Source organism: Pinus tabuliformis, chromosome 1_1 (assembly GCF_031772625.1).
Source record: "Pinus tabuliformis cultivar Carrire ecotype Pingquan chromosome 1_1, CPIR1, whole genome shotgun sequence".
Classification (NCBI taxonomy): Eukaryota; Viridiplantae; Streptophyta; class Pinopsida; order Pinales; family Pinaceae; genus Pinus; species Pinus tabuliformis.
The window spans coordinates 555,490,545-555,504,503 of NC_142297.1; the positions used below are offsets into that span (position 1 = coordinate 555,490,545).

Sequence of the window (13,959 nt, forward strand, 5' to 3'; positions counted from 1 at the left end):
TTTAATGCATCCATCACTAATACACATGAACTCCTGAAGCCTAATATTTTCATATATTGAAAATGCTTGGTCGATCCAATCCCTCTACTCTAGTACTTCTCACATGGATACATTGTCAATATATTGTGTGTAAACTTAAGATAATTTTTGATACCATTTTTAGTATCATTAATTAAATATTCCCATCCATTCTCTACTCTATTTTGTATCAAGATGAGAAGGAGACATGAAAACTTGACTTACTAGTGACGTGACTTCTAAATAATCCACAACATCATAAGATGATCCATAGAAACATCACTAAAAGTCGACCCATATTATCAATTTAATAATTCATTATATAGTTTAATATATGTTATTCTCTAAATAAACCATGGTTGATAATAATTTTGTTAACAATAACAACAAATCTTATATAATAGAATATGTTTGTGTGTTTCTTCATTAGCAAAAACAAGGTTGATCATATTTCTATTCAATTTGAAAAAAATGCACATAGTAGATACTTATAGCATTCACAAGGAATTGATTTGATTATATTCTCGTTACAAATTTCTATCTCAATATTTAAAATTCCAGCAAATATATTAAGAAGCCCATAACCCTTTATAAAATTGACTGTAAACATCTATTATTTTAAATATTTACAATTAAATTATACCATGATAAAAGTTTAATTACTTCCAATAAGGAAATGATGTACTATATCGTCACCTATAATAGAGTACTCTTGCAAAGGTCTATGTAGATATTACATTCTATTCACTCAAGGTTGATTATTGCAAAAAGTATTTGGAGTTCTACTCTTCACCTAGCCATAGACCTTATTGCTCTAGATATTTCAAAAACAGGTCATGCATGAGCCATCAATCCATTACAATGTTGTATCTTCTTAGCCTTTTCCTCAATTACACAAGAAAAAGTGATGCCATCTTCTCCTTCTCCCTCCTTATATAGAATACATCGATGGTAAGGAACCCAACCCCTATGGTCCACCTATCATTATATAATTATTCCTTTGTCTTAACATTTTTCATTCACATAAACCTACATTATATATTATTCTTCCATTGTCTTCAATTTTGTAATAATCAATTAGTAAAATTTATACTTGTTACAAATTTCAAATTTATGAATGGAATGTCAAGATAAGGTATCATGTAGATATTGAACATTGCATGTCTTACATCAATATAGAATTTGCATATATTTAAAAATTGCAGCACTAAAATTTGTACCAATGCTTGTTTTGCACATAACAAACAATATTTTAGAAGGAGACCAAAATGCAAGATGAACACCACCAGCGTAGAAATTTAATTTGAAAATCCCAAAAACCTAACTTTCCCATTCAATAAGAAAACAATAGATATGAAATATAGGGGAAATCTTGAAGAGCATAACCAGTTGGTTCTTTCTCATATAACTTTTCTTGATGAATGAAAATAGTGTATTCCTTTGTAGAAAAGTATGAGCTCTGAAATGTTCCATGATAATTGCATATTCTTGGGGCTTGGTTTCCAAGGCAAAGTCCAATGTTCACTCTAAACTAACTATGATCATCAATAACCACTTGGTGAATGCTAGTAGTCAACCATTAAACCAACCACACTAGAATTTGAAATTGAATAGGTCTAAATGAAAATGAATTATGTTAACACAAGAGTTCAATAAGAACTTGCATTTGGTTATTCATGCCTACTAGGGAGATATTTCCATTAAAGGAAATCATAACACAAGAAACAATACAACAAAGTATAAGTGATATGAATGATGATGTTACGAAAGATGTAAGTGAAGGACTAGGAAATTTATGGTGATCATGCAAATGATAAATATTGAAGACAACATGATGATGATGTTGGAGAAGGACATATCATTATGGAGGGATGGATTTAGTTTCTAAAAGTGTATCAACTCAATATACCTAGTTGGATGGGTTGTTTATCTCAGATACAGTGAGATTGGTTAAATTCAGCTTATCAGGTTCATGAGGGTAGGAGAGGGAGGCGAAATAGGGATGGGAAGCTTAACAGTCGTCCACAAGGAAAATATGTGATTACGTGTAAAGGCAAAGGGAATTCTAGGGGGTAATTTGATGCAAATAAAGAGTGAATTATGCCTCCCTGAATGCACATCATGAGACTGTATTTAAGATTCACCATTTCAAAGTTGCGAGAAGACTAGATTGTAAGCACAAGAGAGAAGCTAAACATATTGTGGGTTGAGAAGAGTGCCAAGAAGGCCCTTTCTGGTTCTTCCTCTTTTAGAATGGAGACGCAAGATTTAAGAGTATTTATAAGGTAGTAGTAAAGATGAGATGGATTGTCAATCATATGCTGGTAGGGGTGTTGTTGGACTGTCACAGTGGAAAAAAATGATCTATTGGATAAAACGAATGTCTGGTTCCAAAGAAAATTTCAATGTTGAGGAGAAACTTGGGACGGGTAGCTAATGGTTCCCTAAGCCAGGTCAATTGATTGTAATGGATTAAAGATAAACTGCTGCAAAGTCTCATGAGGAATATGATTATGCAATAAATGCACATGAAAAATTGGAAGTCAAAGTCTACGACTCATTAAAAAGAAGCGGTTCAAACAGTCACCACTAAGTTTTGAATGGGATCTAAAATTTGACTTTCTCAAAATTGAATGAAGTTGGAACCACTCTGAAACAACCTTAAACAATTAATGTTAATATTAAAAATTTAAGTAAAAGTTGGCATTATCCTTATCTTTCCTTTTCAAAAGGGAAAGATAAGGAGAATGTCAACTTTAACTTTAAAAATTAAATATTACCATGAATTACTAGGGTTAGGTTTTCTAGGGACCTCGGGTTAGGATATTTTTTTTTCCTTTTAAGTATTTTTTATTAAAAAATTAATATTTGATGGTCATTAGTTATGTTGCACTACATTCTTCAGAATTGGTTAGTTTAGTAGAGAACTAATCACTTTGGTGTTTTAAGGTCAGTTCAATACAAGACCAACCTTAGCTAATCTGAACCACCAAACTAGACTAGTACAACTCTAAAACCATTGGGACCAACCAATTCCACTAGTTCTAGGCTAGTTTCAATAAGAGTGTGCCCTTCTCATCTTCCTCTCAAGTTGTTTTGTTGGATCCTTTTAGGAATGGTGATTTGGAGAGTGCCACAAACTGTCGGACTGTTGTGAGCACCTAAGATCATAAATAGTTAAGACTTGACAAACAAAAATTTACAAGGAACTAGTATAGACATCCCAAAAGATATTTATTGAGGACGTGCATGCAAGGAACTATTACAGACCTCCCAAGATACTTAGTGAGGACGTGCATGATCAAAAAGCATAAAAGAAAATTATCCACCCTCACAAACCCTACCCAAAACATTGAAGTGTGGTGAAAAACAGATTGCTAGTAGGCTATTAAGGCTACCAACAATCATTCCCTCTCCAATTTCACAATAAGATCCTACACAAGCTACCTTCTCCACTATGGTTATAGTAAGTTCTTGCAACTGTGTGAGCTACAAAAAATTAAAACTGCCTCGGAATCTCCACTGATATTAGGGAACTCAACTTCTCTGGATTCCCCAACTATTTTGGGTTGATTGACCAGTTAACTGGATGATCACTGAGTTTGATAGAAGTCCCACTGCTTAAATGACCTTCCACTAGTTCCTCTAAAAGTTAGAACTAGTTTAACTCACAACAACATGAGATAATTGACTTTATTTCTACAAATTCGCAATCGCATATGCAGAACTGAACTCTAACTCCTCCAACTCGAATTTACTGAGTAAACTAGGTGACACAAGCCATGTCACACAAGTTAACATCATCCAAGTTGTCTGTTGATGTGGAAATTTGAATTTTTTCAATTTAATCAAGGAAAAATCAAATTGAGAACTTTTTGCTGCATTTTGCAACACATAGTTCATTGGAATGTATTACTTTCACTATGAACTTGGCATAGTTCATATGTTAATTTCATAATGTTTTGGGCTGATGTCATTCTATGTGTTGTGTATATACATAATAGGTGTCGATCTCTTGCTATTAGAAACAATACTCCCTATGAAATGTGGTATGGCCACATTCCTTTGGTGAGGCATCTCAGGGTTTTTTGTTTTTCCTGTTATGCCTTCATACCTAAGGAATAGATAAAAAAAACTCAGTACAAGGAGTCACAAATGTATCTTCTTTGGGTACTCATACCCCAAAGAATACCATCTCCATGATGAAGTGAATAAGAAGTTCATAATATCTAGAGATGTGATCTTTTTTCAGTCTTCCATGATTGACAATGTTGTTGAGTGGTAGCTTAATAGTTTAGATAGATTCAAATATGAAAAGTATTTTCAAGAGTATGATAGTGAGATTCCACATCTCCTTCTCTTCACTCTATACTTTCTATGAAGAGCCTTGAAGAAATTAGGTTGAAGGAAATTCCTTCCCCTGCTTTTTTAGGAAACTTCTAAGAGACTACTGGCAATAGGTAGCCAAATGTGACAAGTAGTGCAGGTACATGCAAGATACAAAGAAATGATTAATGCAAAGGAGTGTATTGACTATATACATATCATCAAACATCTTTCATTCCACTTAGGATGCCTTGGATCGTGCCTGGTCAGTCATAAGATCATGTTGGTCACAACCTCCGTAGCTTAAATAAACAAGTTGTAATGCTCTTCATCTTCTAAGCTATGTAATAAACAAGGGAAAGGGAGTAAGACACGTAGAGGAAACAGATGAAATGAATTTCATTTCTTCAGCCATGCATGTCATTGAAGACATAATGATACGACAATGATAAGAAAACTTGTAAGCTATAGTAAGAGGTGTATTTCAAAAGATGTGCTTTGTTTTCCATATCTAGCCTCTAAAGGGTTGTGCATCAGATGGAGTCATCATGTGGTCCCAATATTCTATCATACCTTGGGTTCCTTGGTCTACTTATTTTTCTCCTCAGGTCCCTGAGAGTCATCTATCATGTCATATTTCTTCATGGCACCTGAGAGACATAATTGTGTAGTTTCAGAGGGTAGTGACTGTTATGGGATGAGCCCCTGGGAGGACACATTTACACAGTTTTATCTGGATGCAAGGAACTACTATGGGATGAGGCCCTAGGAGGACACATCTACGCAATCTCAGGATGCAAGGCAGACTAGGTAGTCAAGGGACAAAACTACACTGTTTCTGGACACAGTGGGTTTCAACTATGGGAAGGAAATTGGAGGAAACCACTGCACAGTTTTGAATGCTAAGCGAGGTTAGGATTTCTGCACATTGCACAGTTCCAACAGGAAAGGGAAAAGCTTGAGTGTTACAAATGTTAAGTGCGCAGTTTAGGGAAGTTCGATGAGGCTAGGTTGATAAGGAAACTCCGAAATTTGGCTAAGTGTGGGATCAGTGGAACTGATGTGAATAGTGATAAAAATTGACTACGATAACACACTTCAAAACTTAGAGATACAACGTAGACCATCCATAACATATAACACATACTTCACTTAACGCAACAACCTTTGTCATAGCTTAAGGAAAGTGTGGCTCCGATGATAGACTTTGGGAGGATAAAGGTGATACTTTTGTAAGAGTGTGTGAAATGAGTGTGAAATATGTCTATGTGGTGAGGAAAGCCCATTCTCATAAATATTTCCCATTGAAGCAAAACAAACCTCCCTTTGCATGACAAGTGATAACCCCCATGCCTAAAGATGACACATTATATGTAAAGATAAAGGCATGAATAAATCTTAAGATCAAAAGGGGAGCTTGAGGTCATCAACTTACTAATAAGTGACTAAGGAACGATCGATCACAATATCCATAGTAGGCTCCGAAATTTAAGTGTAGGACAAAATTTTGGAGGGTGTTGCATCTGCTACAATGGAGCCTTCACCTTCTTGCTAGCTTCTTTTTCAACCAGTGTCTTGAATTCTACGAACTTGAAGAATGTCTCATATTTTTTCCACATGAAGAAGATCCAACACTTCCGTGAGAAGTCATCAATAAAAATGACAAAATATTTGTGTCTGACAGTGTAGGTTGTTGAGAAAGGTCCATAAACATCATAGTGGATCCTTTCTAGGACTACATGTGCTTTGTTGTCCCGATCATGAAATGTGGATTTTATGTACTTCCGCAACATACATCATTTGCATACATCCTACTGCTTAAGTGCTCCTTTAGGGAGACTAGTGGTTATTTGTTTTATAATATTCAAGGTACCATGATGCAAATGACCAAGTATTTTGTGCCAAATTTCATCGACATCACGACCTGCACTTTCTCCTCAGTGCTTAATGCAACACAGTTCCACATCTAGCTTATACAAGTTGTTCACACAAACCTTGATCTGCTTCACTTGCGTCATGGCTATGTGTCTCTGGAACGCTTTTCCTTCGTTGAATATCACTTCACAACCATGGTAAACCAACCACTTGGTGAATGCTAGTAGACGAACCACTAATCCTTTACCTTTACCTTTTTTTACTATTGCCTCGTATTGAAAATTTGAAGACAAAATATTTCTTTTATCTTAAAAAATTTTCTTAAAATCCCCCTCTGTGTAGCAATGTCGAATGCAACGATAGATAAGTTATCACTAATCGTATCAGCAGATATGAAAGGGATAGAAGAGGAATTGATGTCTAAGAAACCTTGTCAGTAAAAGTTGTCGCATTCTTCTTAGTCGACTACACCCACAAAACAAAGAGCCCAACAAATCGTTGCCTTTATATAAGATAATGTGAACGGTAAGTAAAATAACAACCTCGGTATGGGCCTAAGACAGTAGTTGCCTGCAAGCTAGCAGACTTAGGGTTGTTAGAGTCAATTTTGTAGTTATTAGATAATATTGTCTTAAATTGATATGCTTGTGTCTTAATTGTTAATTGTATTAAACAGGTTTCATCTAAAGTGGACATTGTCTTAAATATAAAGTTTTGTCTTAAAATATTTTTGTCTCAAACTATTTTTGTTTTAAATATAAAGTTTTGACTTAAAATAATTTTGTCCTAAATTGTTTTTGTCTTAAAATAATTTTGTCCTAAATTGTTTTTGTCTTAAATTGATTTTGTCTTAAATATAAAGTTTTGTCATTAAATGTTTGTCTCAAACTACTTTTGTCTTAAATATAAAGTTTTGTCTTAAATATAAAGTCTTGTCTTAAAATATGTTCGTCTTAAATTATTTTTGTATTAAATATAAAGTTTTGTCTTAAAATATTTTTGTCTCAAATATAAATTTTGTCTTAAAATATTTGTGTCTTGAACTATTTTTGTCTTAAAGTTTATATTTAAAAAAATTCAATTGATATTAAATTTTAATGTAAAATAACTAAAATAAAAAGTGATTTTTTAAGACAAAAGATTTCTTTTGTTTTAAAAAAATGTCTTAAAAGCGCCCTTGGTGTAGTAGTGATCCTAGCCAAGCTTTATGGGCACATTATGGAAAAGAAGCTTAGCCTTTGGCTTGCGAACCATGGTAAAAGTGCTAAAGGGAAATCTGGTTTTAGGAGACATCATTCAACGATTGACCACCTTGTCACCCTTCGGATTATCACGGAGGAATGTCACAATAGTAAAACCGATCTCTTCTATTGTTTTGTGGACTTTAGAAAATCTTTCGACACTATCACTCGAGATAAGATTTGGGAGAGGCTTGAAGAGATCATGGTTCCTCTTGAACTGAGGATTGTTGTGATCCACCTCTACGAGACTGTCATTGCCAAGATTAAGACTAATGATGGGTGGTCTAAGGATATTAAATGTAATATCGGAGTTAGGCAAGGTTGTCCCCTTTCCCCTACCCTTTTTGGTATTTACATAGATAAACTAGAGTGTCTAGAAACTATGGGTTGCAAAGGCATCGAGCTCATTGGTATTATCATTACTCTTCTCCTTTACGTTGATGATATAGTTCTTCTTGCAAGGAGCCATGATGACCTAGACAAGCCGCTAAAGACAATTCATGTCTACTTCTCCAAGATGGGTATGACAGTTAATACCAACAAGACTAAATTCATGATCGTTAAAGCCAAAAAGATCACCCATGGTAGTTTCGTCTATGATAACCATTATCTTCAGCAGGATTCTTCTAATAAATATTTGGGTATTGACTTTCCTCATCAGCTCAATTGGAAATATAGCATCGAGAAAAGAATTATTGGAGGTTAGGAAGCTTATTATGAGCTTGAAAACAATTGTAAGTCAACCGATCTTTACATTTGGAGTAAAAAAAGGTTCCTCTTTAAGACTCTGGTCACCCCTATTATCTTATACGAATGTGATGTCTTGGGGTGCAATATCTCTAGGGAGGCGTGGAGAATGATTGAGATGATAAAAAACCAGTTCATAACCTATAACCTCAATATCAAGGGAAATACTCCCTATCATATCCTCTTGATTGAAGCTAGTTTGCCCCCCATTGAAAGAAGCTTCACAATATGGAATCCAACAAGGTCCCAAAAATTGCTTCTAACTTTAGTCAAAACCCACACCTGCGCCTCAAGCGCGGGTGGCATCATGATGCTCAGTCTTGGTTCAAGCTTTGGGGGATTAAGGAGGAGATCATTATGGGAAGCAAGGACAACATCTAAGATACTATTACAACTATTTTTAAGGACAAGATGTGGGATGTGAAGGAGCTGGAGGGTAAAAGGAAGCTAAGGTACTATAAGGAGGTGATCAACCCCACCATCAATAACCAGAATTATCTCTCTATGTTGACTAGCACCAAAAAGAAAATGAACATCACTAAGATTAGAAGTAACTCTCATGAGCTTTGGAGTGAGACCGAGCGATGGTCTACTCCCAAGACTCCTTGTGATGATAGAATTTGTCAGCTTTGTGATACTAAAAAGGTGGAAGATGAAAAACAATTCCTTTTAGACTACCCGACTCTTGCCCACATCTGCTTTCAATTCCCAATCATCAGCCACACCTCCAATCTTCTTGACTTATTAAGCCAACCCCAACTATTGCGATCTTGAAATGCTTCTTTCCCTGTTCTTTGATCACAAAAACAAGATTTTGAAGAATGACAATTAGACTCTCTTTTCTTGAGGTCTAAGAGAGCACATTAGTCTTAGTGAACTTTAATCATCATCATCAATATTACTACTATTATCAAATAGATATTATTATTAAATTATCAATTAATATTATATAGCTTTTAAAATTATGTTATTGATATTACATAAACATTAAATTACATTTAATATTAAATAATTATAACGATAATAATAATATTATTTTAATATTATTTCTATTATTATATATTTATTAATAGTAAATATAAATAAAACCTTCTACTTATATCAACCACAACATGGTTGTGGCATGATAATCATGGTCAAGTACCAAAAAAACTCAGAGTCGTTTAACGAGGCAGAGGAATTCCCTGGACGACCAAAAGTCGCTGGAATCCGGGCAAACGAATTTCAAAAAATCTTGGAGATGCAGTGTTTGAATCGTGTTTTTCATGGTGGAAATGGATTCAGCACCATCAAAAACGTGTAAGACAGCTAAAATTTTGAAGTTTAACAAGTATAACTTGGATTTACAGAAATCCTTGCCAGATTTTTTCTAAATATGACCAAAATTTCCATAACCTCCCGGGCCTCGTTAGACTACCTGAAAAAAGGTGCACTATAAATTTCGTGACGGTGGACAACGTAAGGGCAATCGTCAAGTGCAATGTTTAGAATAGAAATGGGACAATTCCACGAGCTCTGATGGAATGTTTTGCTCAAAGAAAGCGTACAAACACGTGGGTTCAAAGAAAATGGTAGTAGGGACAAATCTTTCGTGAGAAAGGATTTTCTCACAGGGCTTTCAGGGTCGCTTTCTGAAATTCGCTTTTTGATTGAGAACAAAATTGGTAAAATTATTATACATGATAATAAAATATATATATATGAAACTAATATTTTATATTTCTCAATTTTATGAATATAAAAAATTAAAACTGGTCCTTTAATCTTTTAGTGGCTTATTAGTGTTGATAACAAATTCTAATGTCATGACCAATAGAATGAACTGTATTCTGTTAATGCTGCAACATAGAACACACGCTCCTTATCAACTTGAAACATGTGACATCTTCATATGGAGATGAGTTCTGAGCCAAAGGATTAGCGTACCCCACCCACATATGGAAAAAAAATCTACTGTACAAAGTCTTCGTTTTGGCCGAACTTTTGTTAAAGTATCCCCTGTTGGACTGTGGTCATATATCAAGGATTAATGTATTGTCTGTTGGACTGTGGTCATATATGGAGGGTGGATCAGAATCATCTACAACCATCAATGGTTTCTTGGAAGGTCGGATACCAGACCAGAAAATATTGGTTGCAGGAATATTCGGAGAAAATAGATTATTTCCCAAGGTTCTGCTCCCTCCGTACCAATCCATTAATTCTCACCATCATGCAGGAACCATTGCAGATGTAACCAAGGCCATATGTAACAACAAAGAATGGATACAACATCAACTCATGCAACACAGCGCTCTGCTCTTCAGAGGTTTCCCTGTTAGAACGGCTGCGGATTTTAAGTTATTCGTGGAAGCATTTGGATGGGAAGAGCAGCCATATATGGGCTTTCCTTACAGAACTAAGGTGGAAGACAGAGTTTACACCACCAACGAGGCTCCCCTGCACGAGCAGATAGAATTCCACCATGAAATGTCGCTGGTAAGCCGTGGATCATGTCGTTTTATTTGAGATTGAAGTTGAGAGGTGTGATGGCCTGAAATTTTATTTGCTGTTATTGAAATTGGAGATCAGTCTCGGGTGAATTCTAACTTCTAATCCATGTTCCGCGGATTAACCAATGGACATGTGATAAGCAGATTCGGGTTAAGATGAATCGATACAACTGAAGATATTTATTCTGCAATTCTTCATTTTTAAGTTGCGTGTTGTCGAATCTTCTATGGCCTTTACTGTTGGAGTATAATTAATGGTTTTCTATTTTCTACTATGATTGCGATGCAGATGAAAGTGTGGCCATCTAAGCTATTTTTCTTCTGCGAGACTGCACCTCCCGACGGTGGAGAGACTGCGATAGTTCTTAGCCAAAGAATTGTGCAGAGCATGGAAGAGAGAATCCCGGAATTTGTAACAAAATTGAAGGACGTAGGGTTAGTTTTTAAAATAACTACTCCCGTCAGCAATTCACGCACTTCTTTCATAGCCAAAAATTGGCAGACTGCTCTTCAAACGAACGACCAAAGTGAAGCAAAGAAAAGGTAAGTACAACGTATAATCCGTTTGCTAGATTTTAATTATTGGGGATTTTAACTAATTGGGCTTTTGCTTGGAAATCTCCGACGTGGGCATGAGCTTTACAATCTGGAAACCCTAAATCTGTTTCGAATGATCACCATTTAAAACCTGGGTATCATCTTGGCAATTTCAAAGTGCTTATCTGGTCAATTTTGAGGTGCATATCATATTGTCTGAGGAATCATGGCGCTTTTATGGAATCTATTATTTATATTTTCGGATTTTTTTAATTTTTTAATTTTTATTTTGGTGTTATACCAAAATTAGTAGTGGTGGATAAACTTTCCAAAAATGTAATTAGAATCTCTAGAGTGGAAATTATGGATTGCATAAAGGTGTGGTCATTTCTCCAAAATCTTTAGAGGTAGTTCGGGGAATCTAACCTGCGGGTTTTGATGTAACGGCAAATCTCTTCATGGTATGTACCAGAGCCTGAGCCTAGACTAGGTTCGATTCCCCTGAGCTATATCTGGGAAAAAGAATCTACATTTGGGAGAAAAAATCACAGCACCTCTATGAAATCCATAATTTCCACCCTCTAAAAATTCTATTTATTTACAGATTTGGAAAATTTACCAACACCTACAAATTTTTATATAACCAAAAACCTCTTCCCTTGATATAACGAAAAACCTCTTCCCACATTATCCCTTGGACCTCAGAATCTCATGGTGTATACTAAACCCCGATATCAAATTGCGATCTCGAAGCCTATATATTACCCTGAGTTTGGATGGGTTTAATGAACTCAAGGCATTGCTTCGGTTCAAAATATCAACGCACATATCTGTTCATACAAGTTCGCTCTGTAATGTCTTCTGGTTGTGCAATTAAGCATCATCTCATTCTTAAATTTGCTTTTCAGTTAATATTAATTTCACAAGTTAATCCTTTGGCATTTGAATGAATGGTGAGCAGAGCTATTGAGATGATGGGCTGTTCGAGCTTCGAATGCTACGAGGATGGATCAGCAGAGTTTGTATTCGGCCCCATGGAGGCTATCAGATCGTTCGATGGATACCGAGGGAGGCCTGTCTGGTTTAATAACATTGTGGGTTATGGCGGAGGAAACAGAAACCAGTCGCTGTCAATGGGAGATGGCTGTGGTATTCCTGGTGAAGCTCTGGATGCTTTTAAGACTGTGGTAAATGAAGAGTGTGTAAATTTGAAGTGGGAGGCAGGAGATGTGTTGTTGTTGGATAACATGGCTGTTCAGCATGCGAGAAGACCTTCAAAGCCTCCACGTCGAATCCTTATCGCCATGTGCAAGTAGTAGATTATTCACAGACAAGGGATGTTGCGTACCTTTATCAACGAACTAGGGAAATAAAGTAATGTGTGCCTGTGTTTTTAATTGCGTGGTGAAAGGTTTAGGATAAGGAAACTTCAGAATTTTACAAGTAACGTCACCAGATTGCTCCAGAACCTCTAGTAGGATGCTCCCGATATTTTGTGGATCAAATTGATGTGTACTATTTTGATGGCTTTAGCAAATTATAATATTCAGTAACTTCAGAATTTTACAAGTAACGTCACCAGATTGCTCTAGAACCTCTAGTAGGATGCTTCCGATATTTTGTGGATCAAATTGATATGTACTATTTTGATGGCTTTACCAAATTATGCTTGGATGTACTATTCTCCTTATAATATTCAGTGTGGTTAATGTTGATGCGTACTGTTCTGACTGTTTTGATAAATTATGCATGTGTGATCACTCCAGGGCCCACCCTTTCGCCATAGTCTAACCAGCTGAGGAATTGCAAAGTTATGGAAACTCCAGTTATATTTAGAGAAAATCCAGTAAAGATTTTTGTAAATCCAAATTATAGTTGTTAAATTTCAAAGTTTTAATTGTTTTAGATATTTTTTATGGTGTTGAATCCATTTCCATCATCAAAAACACGATTCAAACACTATCTCTACAAGATTTTTTGAATTTTTTTTACCCGGATTCCGGCCACTTTTAACACTCAAAGCAATTACTCCAGGCAATTCCTCGACCTTGGTGGACGACTCCGGTTCTTTTTACTAGGACGCTCCTGACATTTTGTCGATCTAACTGATGTGTACTATTTTAATTGCGTTGGAATTTTATGCATGCTTGTGTGGATAATATTGATGTGTACTATTCTCTCTGTTTTGACAAATTATGCATGTGCGCATCATTTTATAATATGGTGAATGGGTGGATCTTATCCCATTGTCAATATTTTTGCAAATCATGCATATGTGTATTATTTGTTGTTTCAAATTAATTTTTCAAAAAGAAACAAGTGGACAACTTCTTAGTGAAGTAAAATCACAGATATTTTATTTAAAGATATCCTGGCTTAGAAGTAAAATCATAGATATAGATATTTTATTTAAAGACATCCTGGCTAAGGTAAGTGTAAGAATGGGATAATATTAATTTAGTTGCTTTAAGGTTTTAATTTTTATTATTAATTTGAGTTTTTAATTAATGTAGAAAAATAAATATACAATATTTGCTTCAGTCGATGGTTACATTAATAAAAATTGAATGATAAAGAATAATATTTGTTAAAAGTAATAAATAGATTATTTTCGTTTGTTATATTATGTAAATTTGTTTTTATTAATAAAATTATGAATAATTTAAAATTTATATATAATACGTATATTATATTATTCTTAATTATAATATTTTTAGAATTTA

The 13,959-nt window shown here is 35.0% G+C and overlaps 1 protein-coding gene across 1 annotated transcript; it reads left to right on the top strand.

The window, feature by feature from the left end:
• Positions 1–10,043: 10,043 nt before the first annotated feature.
• On the top strand, positions 10,044–12,951 carry LOC149214349 (clavaminate synthase-like protein At3g21360). Its single transcript, XM_089392274.1, has 3 exons — positions 10,044–10,685; positions 10,989–11,242; positions 12,198–12,951. The coding sequence occupies exons 1-3, from the start codon at positions 10,266–10,268 to the stop codon at positions 12,550–12,552; spliced, it is 1,029 nt and encodes a 342-aa protein (XP_089248400.1). The 5' UTR covers positions 10,044–10,265; the 3' UTR covers positions 12,553–12,951.
• Positions 12,952–13,959: the final 1,008 nt, after the last annotated feature.

Bases quoted from the DNA above. Each gene is read 5' to 3' on its own strand.
- LOC149214349 (XM_089392274.1), top strand. From the start codon at position 10,266: ATGGAGGGTGGATCAGAATCATCTACAACCATCAATGGTTTCTTGGAA. The intron at 10,686-10,988 runs GTAAGCCGTGGA...ATTGCGATGCAG, and splicing joins TCCACCATGAAATGTCGCTG to ATGAAAGTGTGGCCATCTAA. The intron at 11,243-12,197 runs GTAAGTACAACG...AATGGTGAGCAG, and splicing joins CAAAGTGAAGCAAAGAAAAG to AGCTATTGAGATGATGGGCT.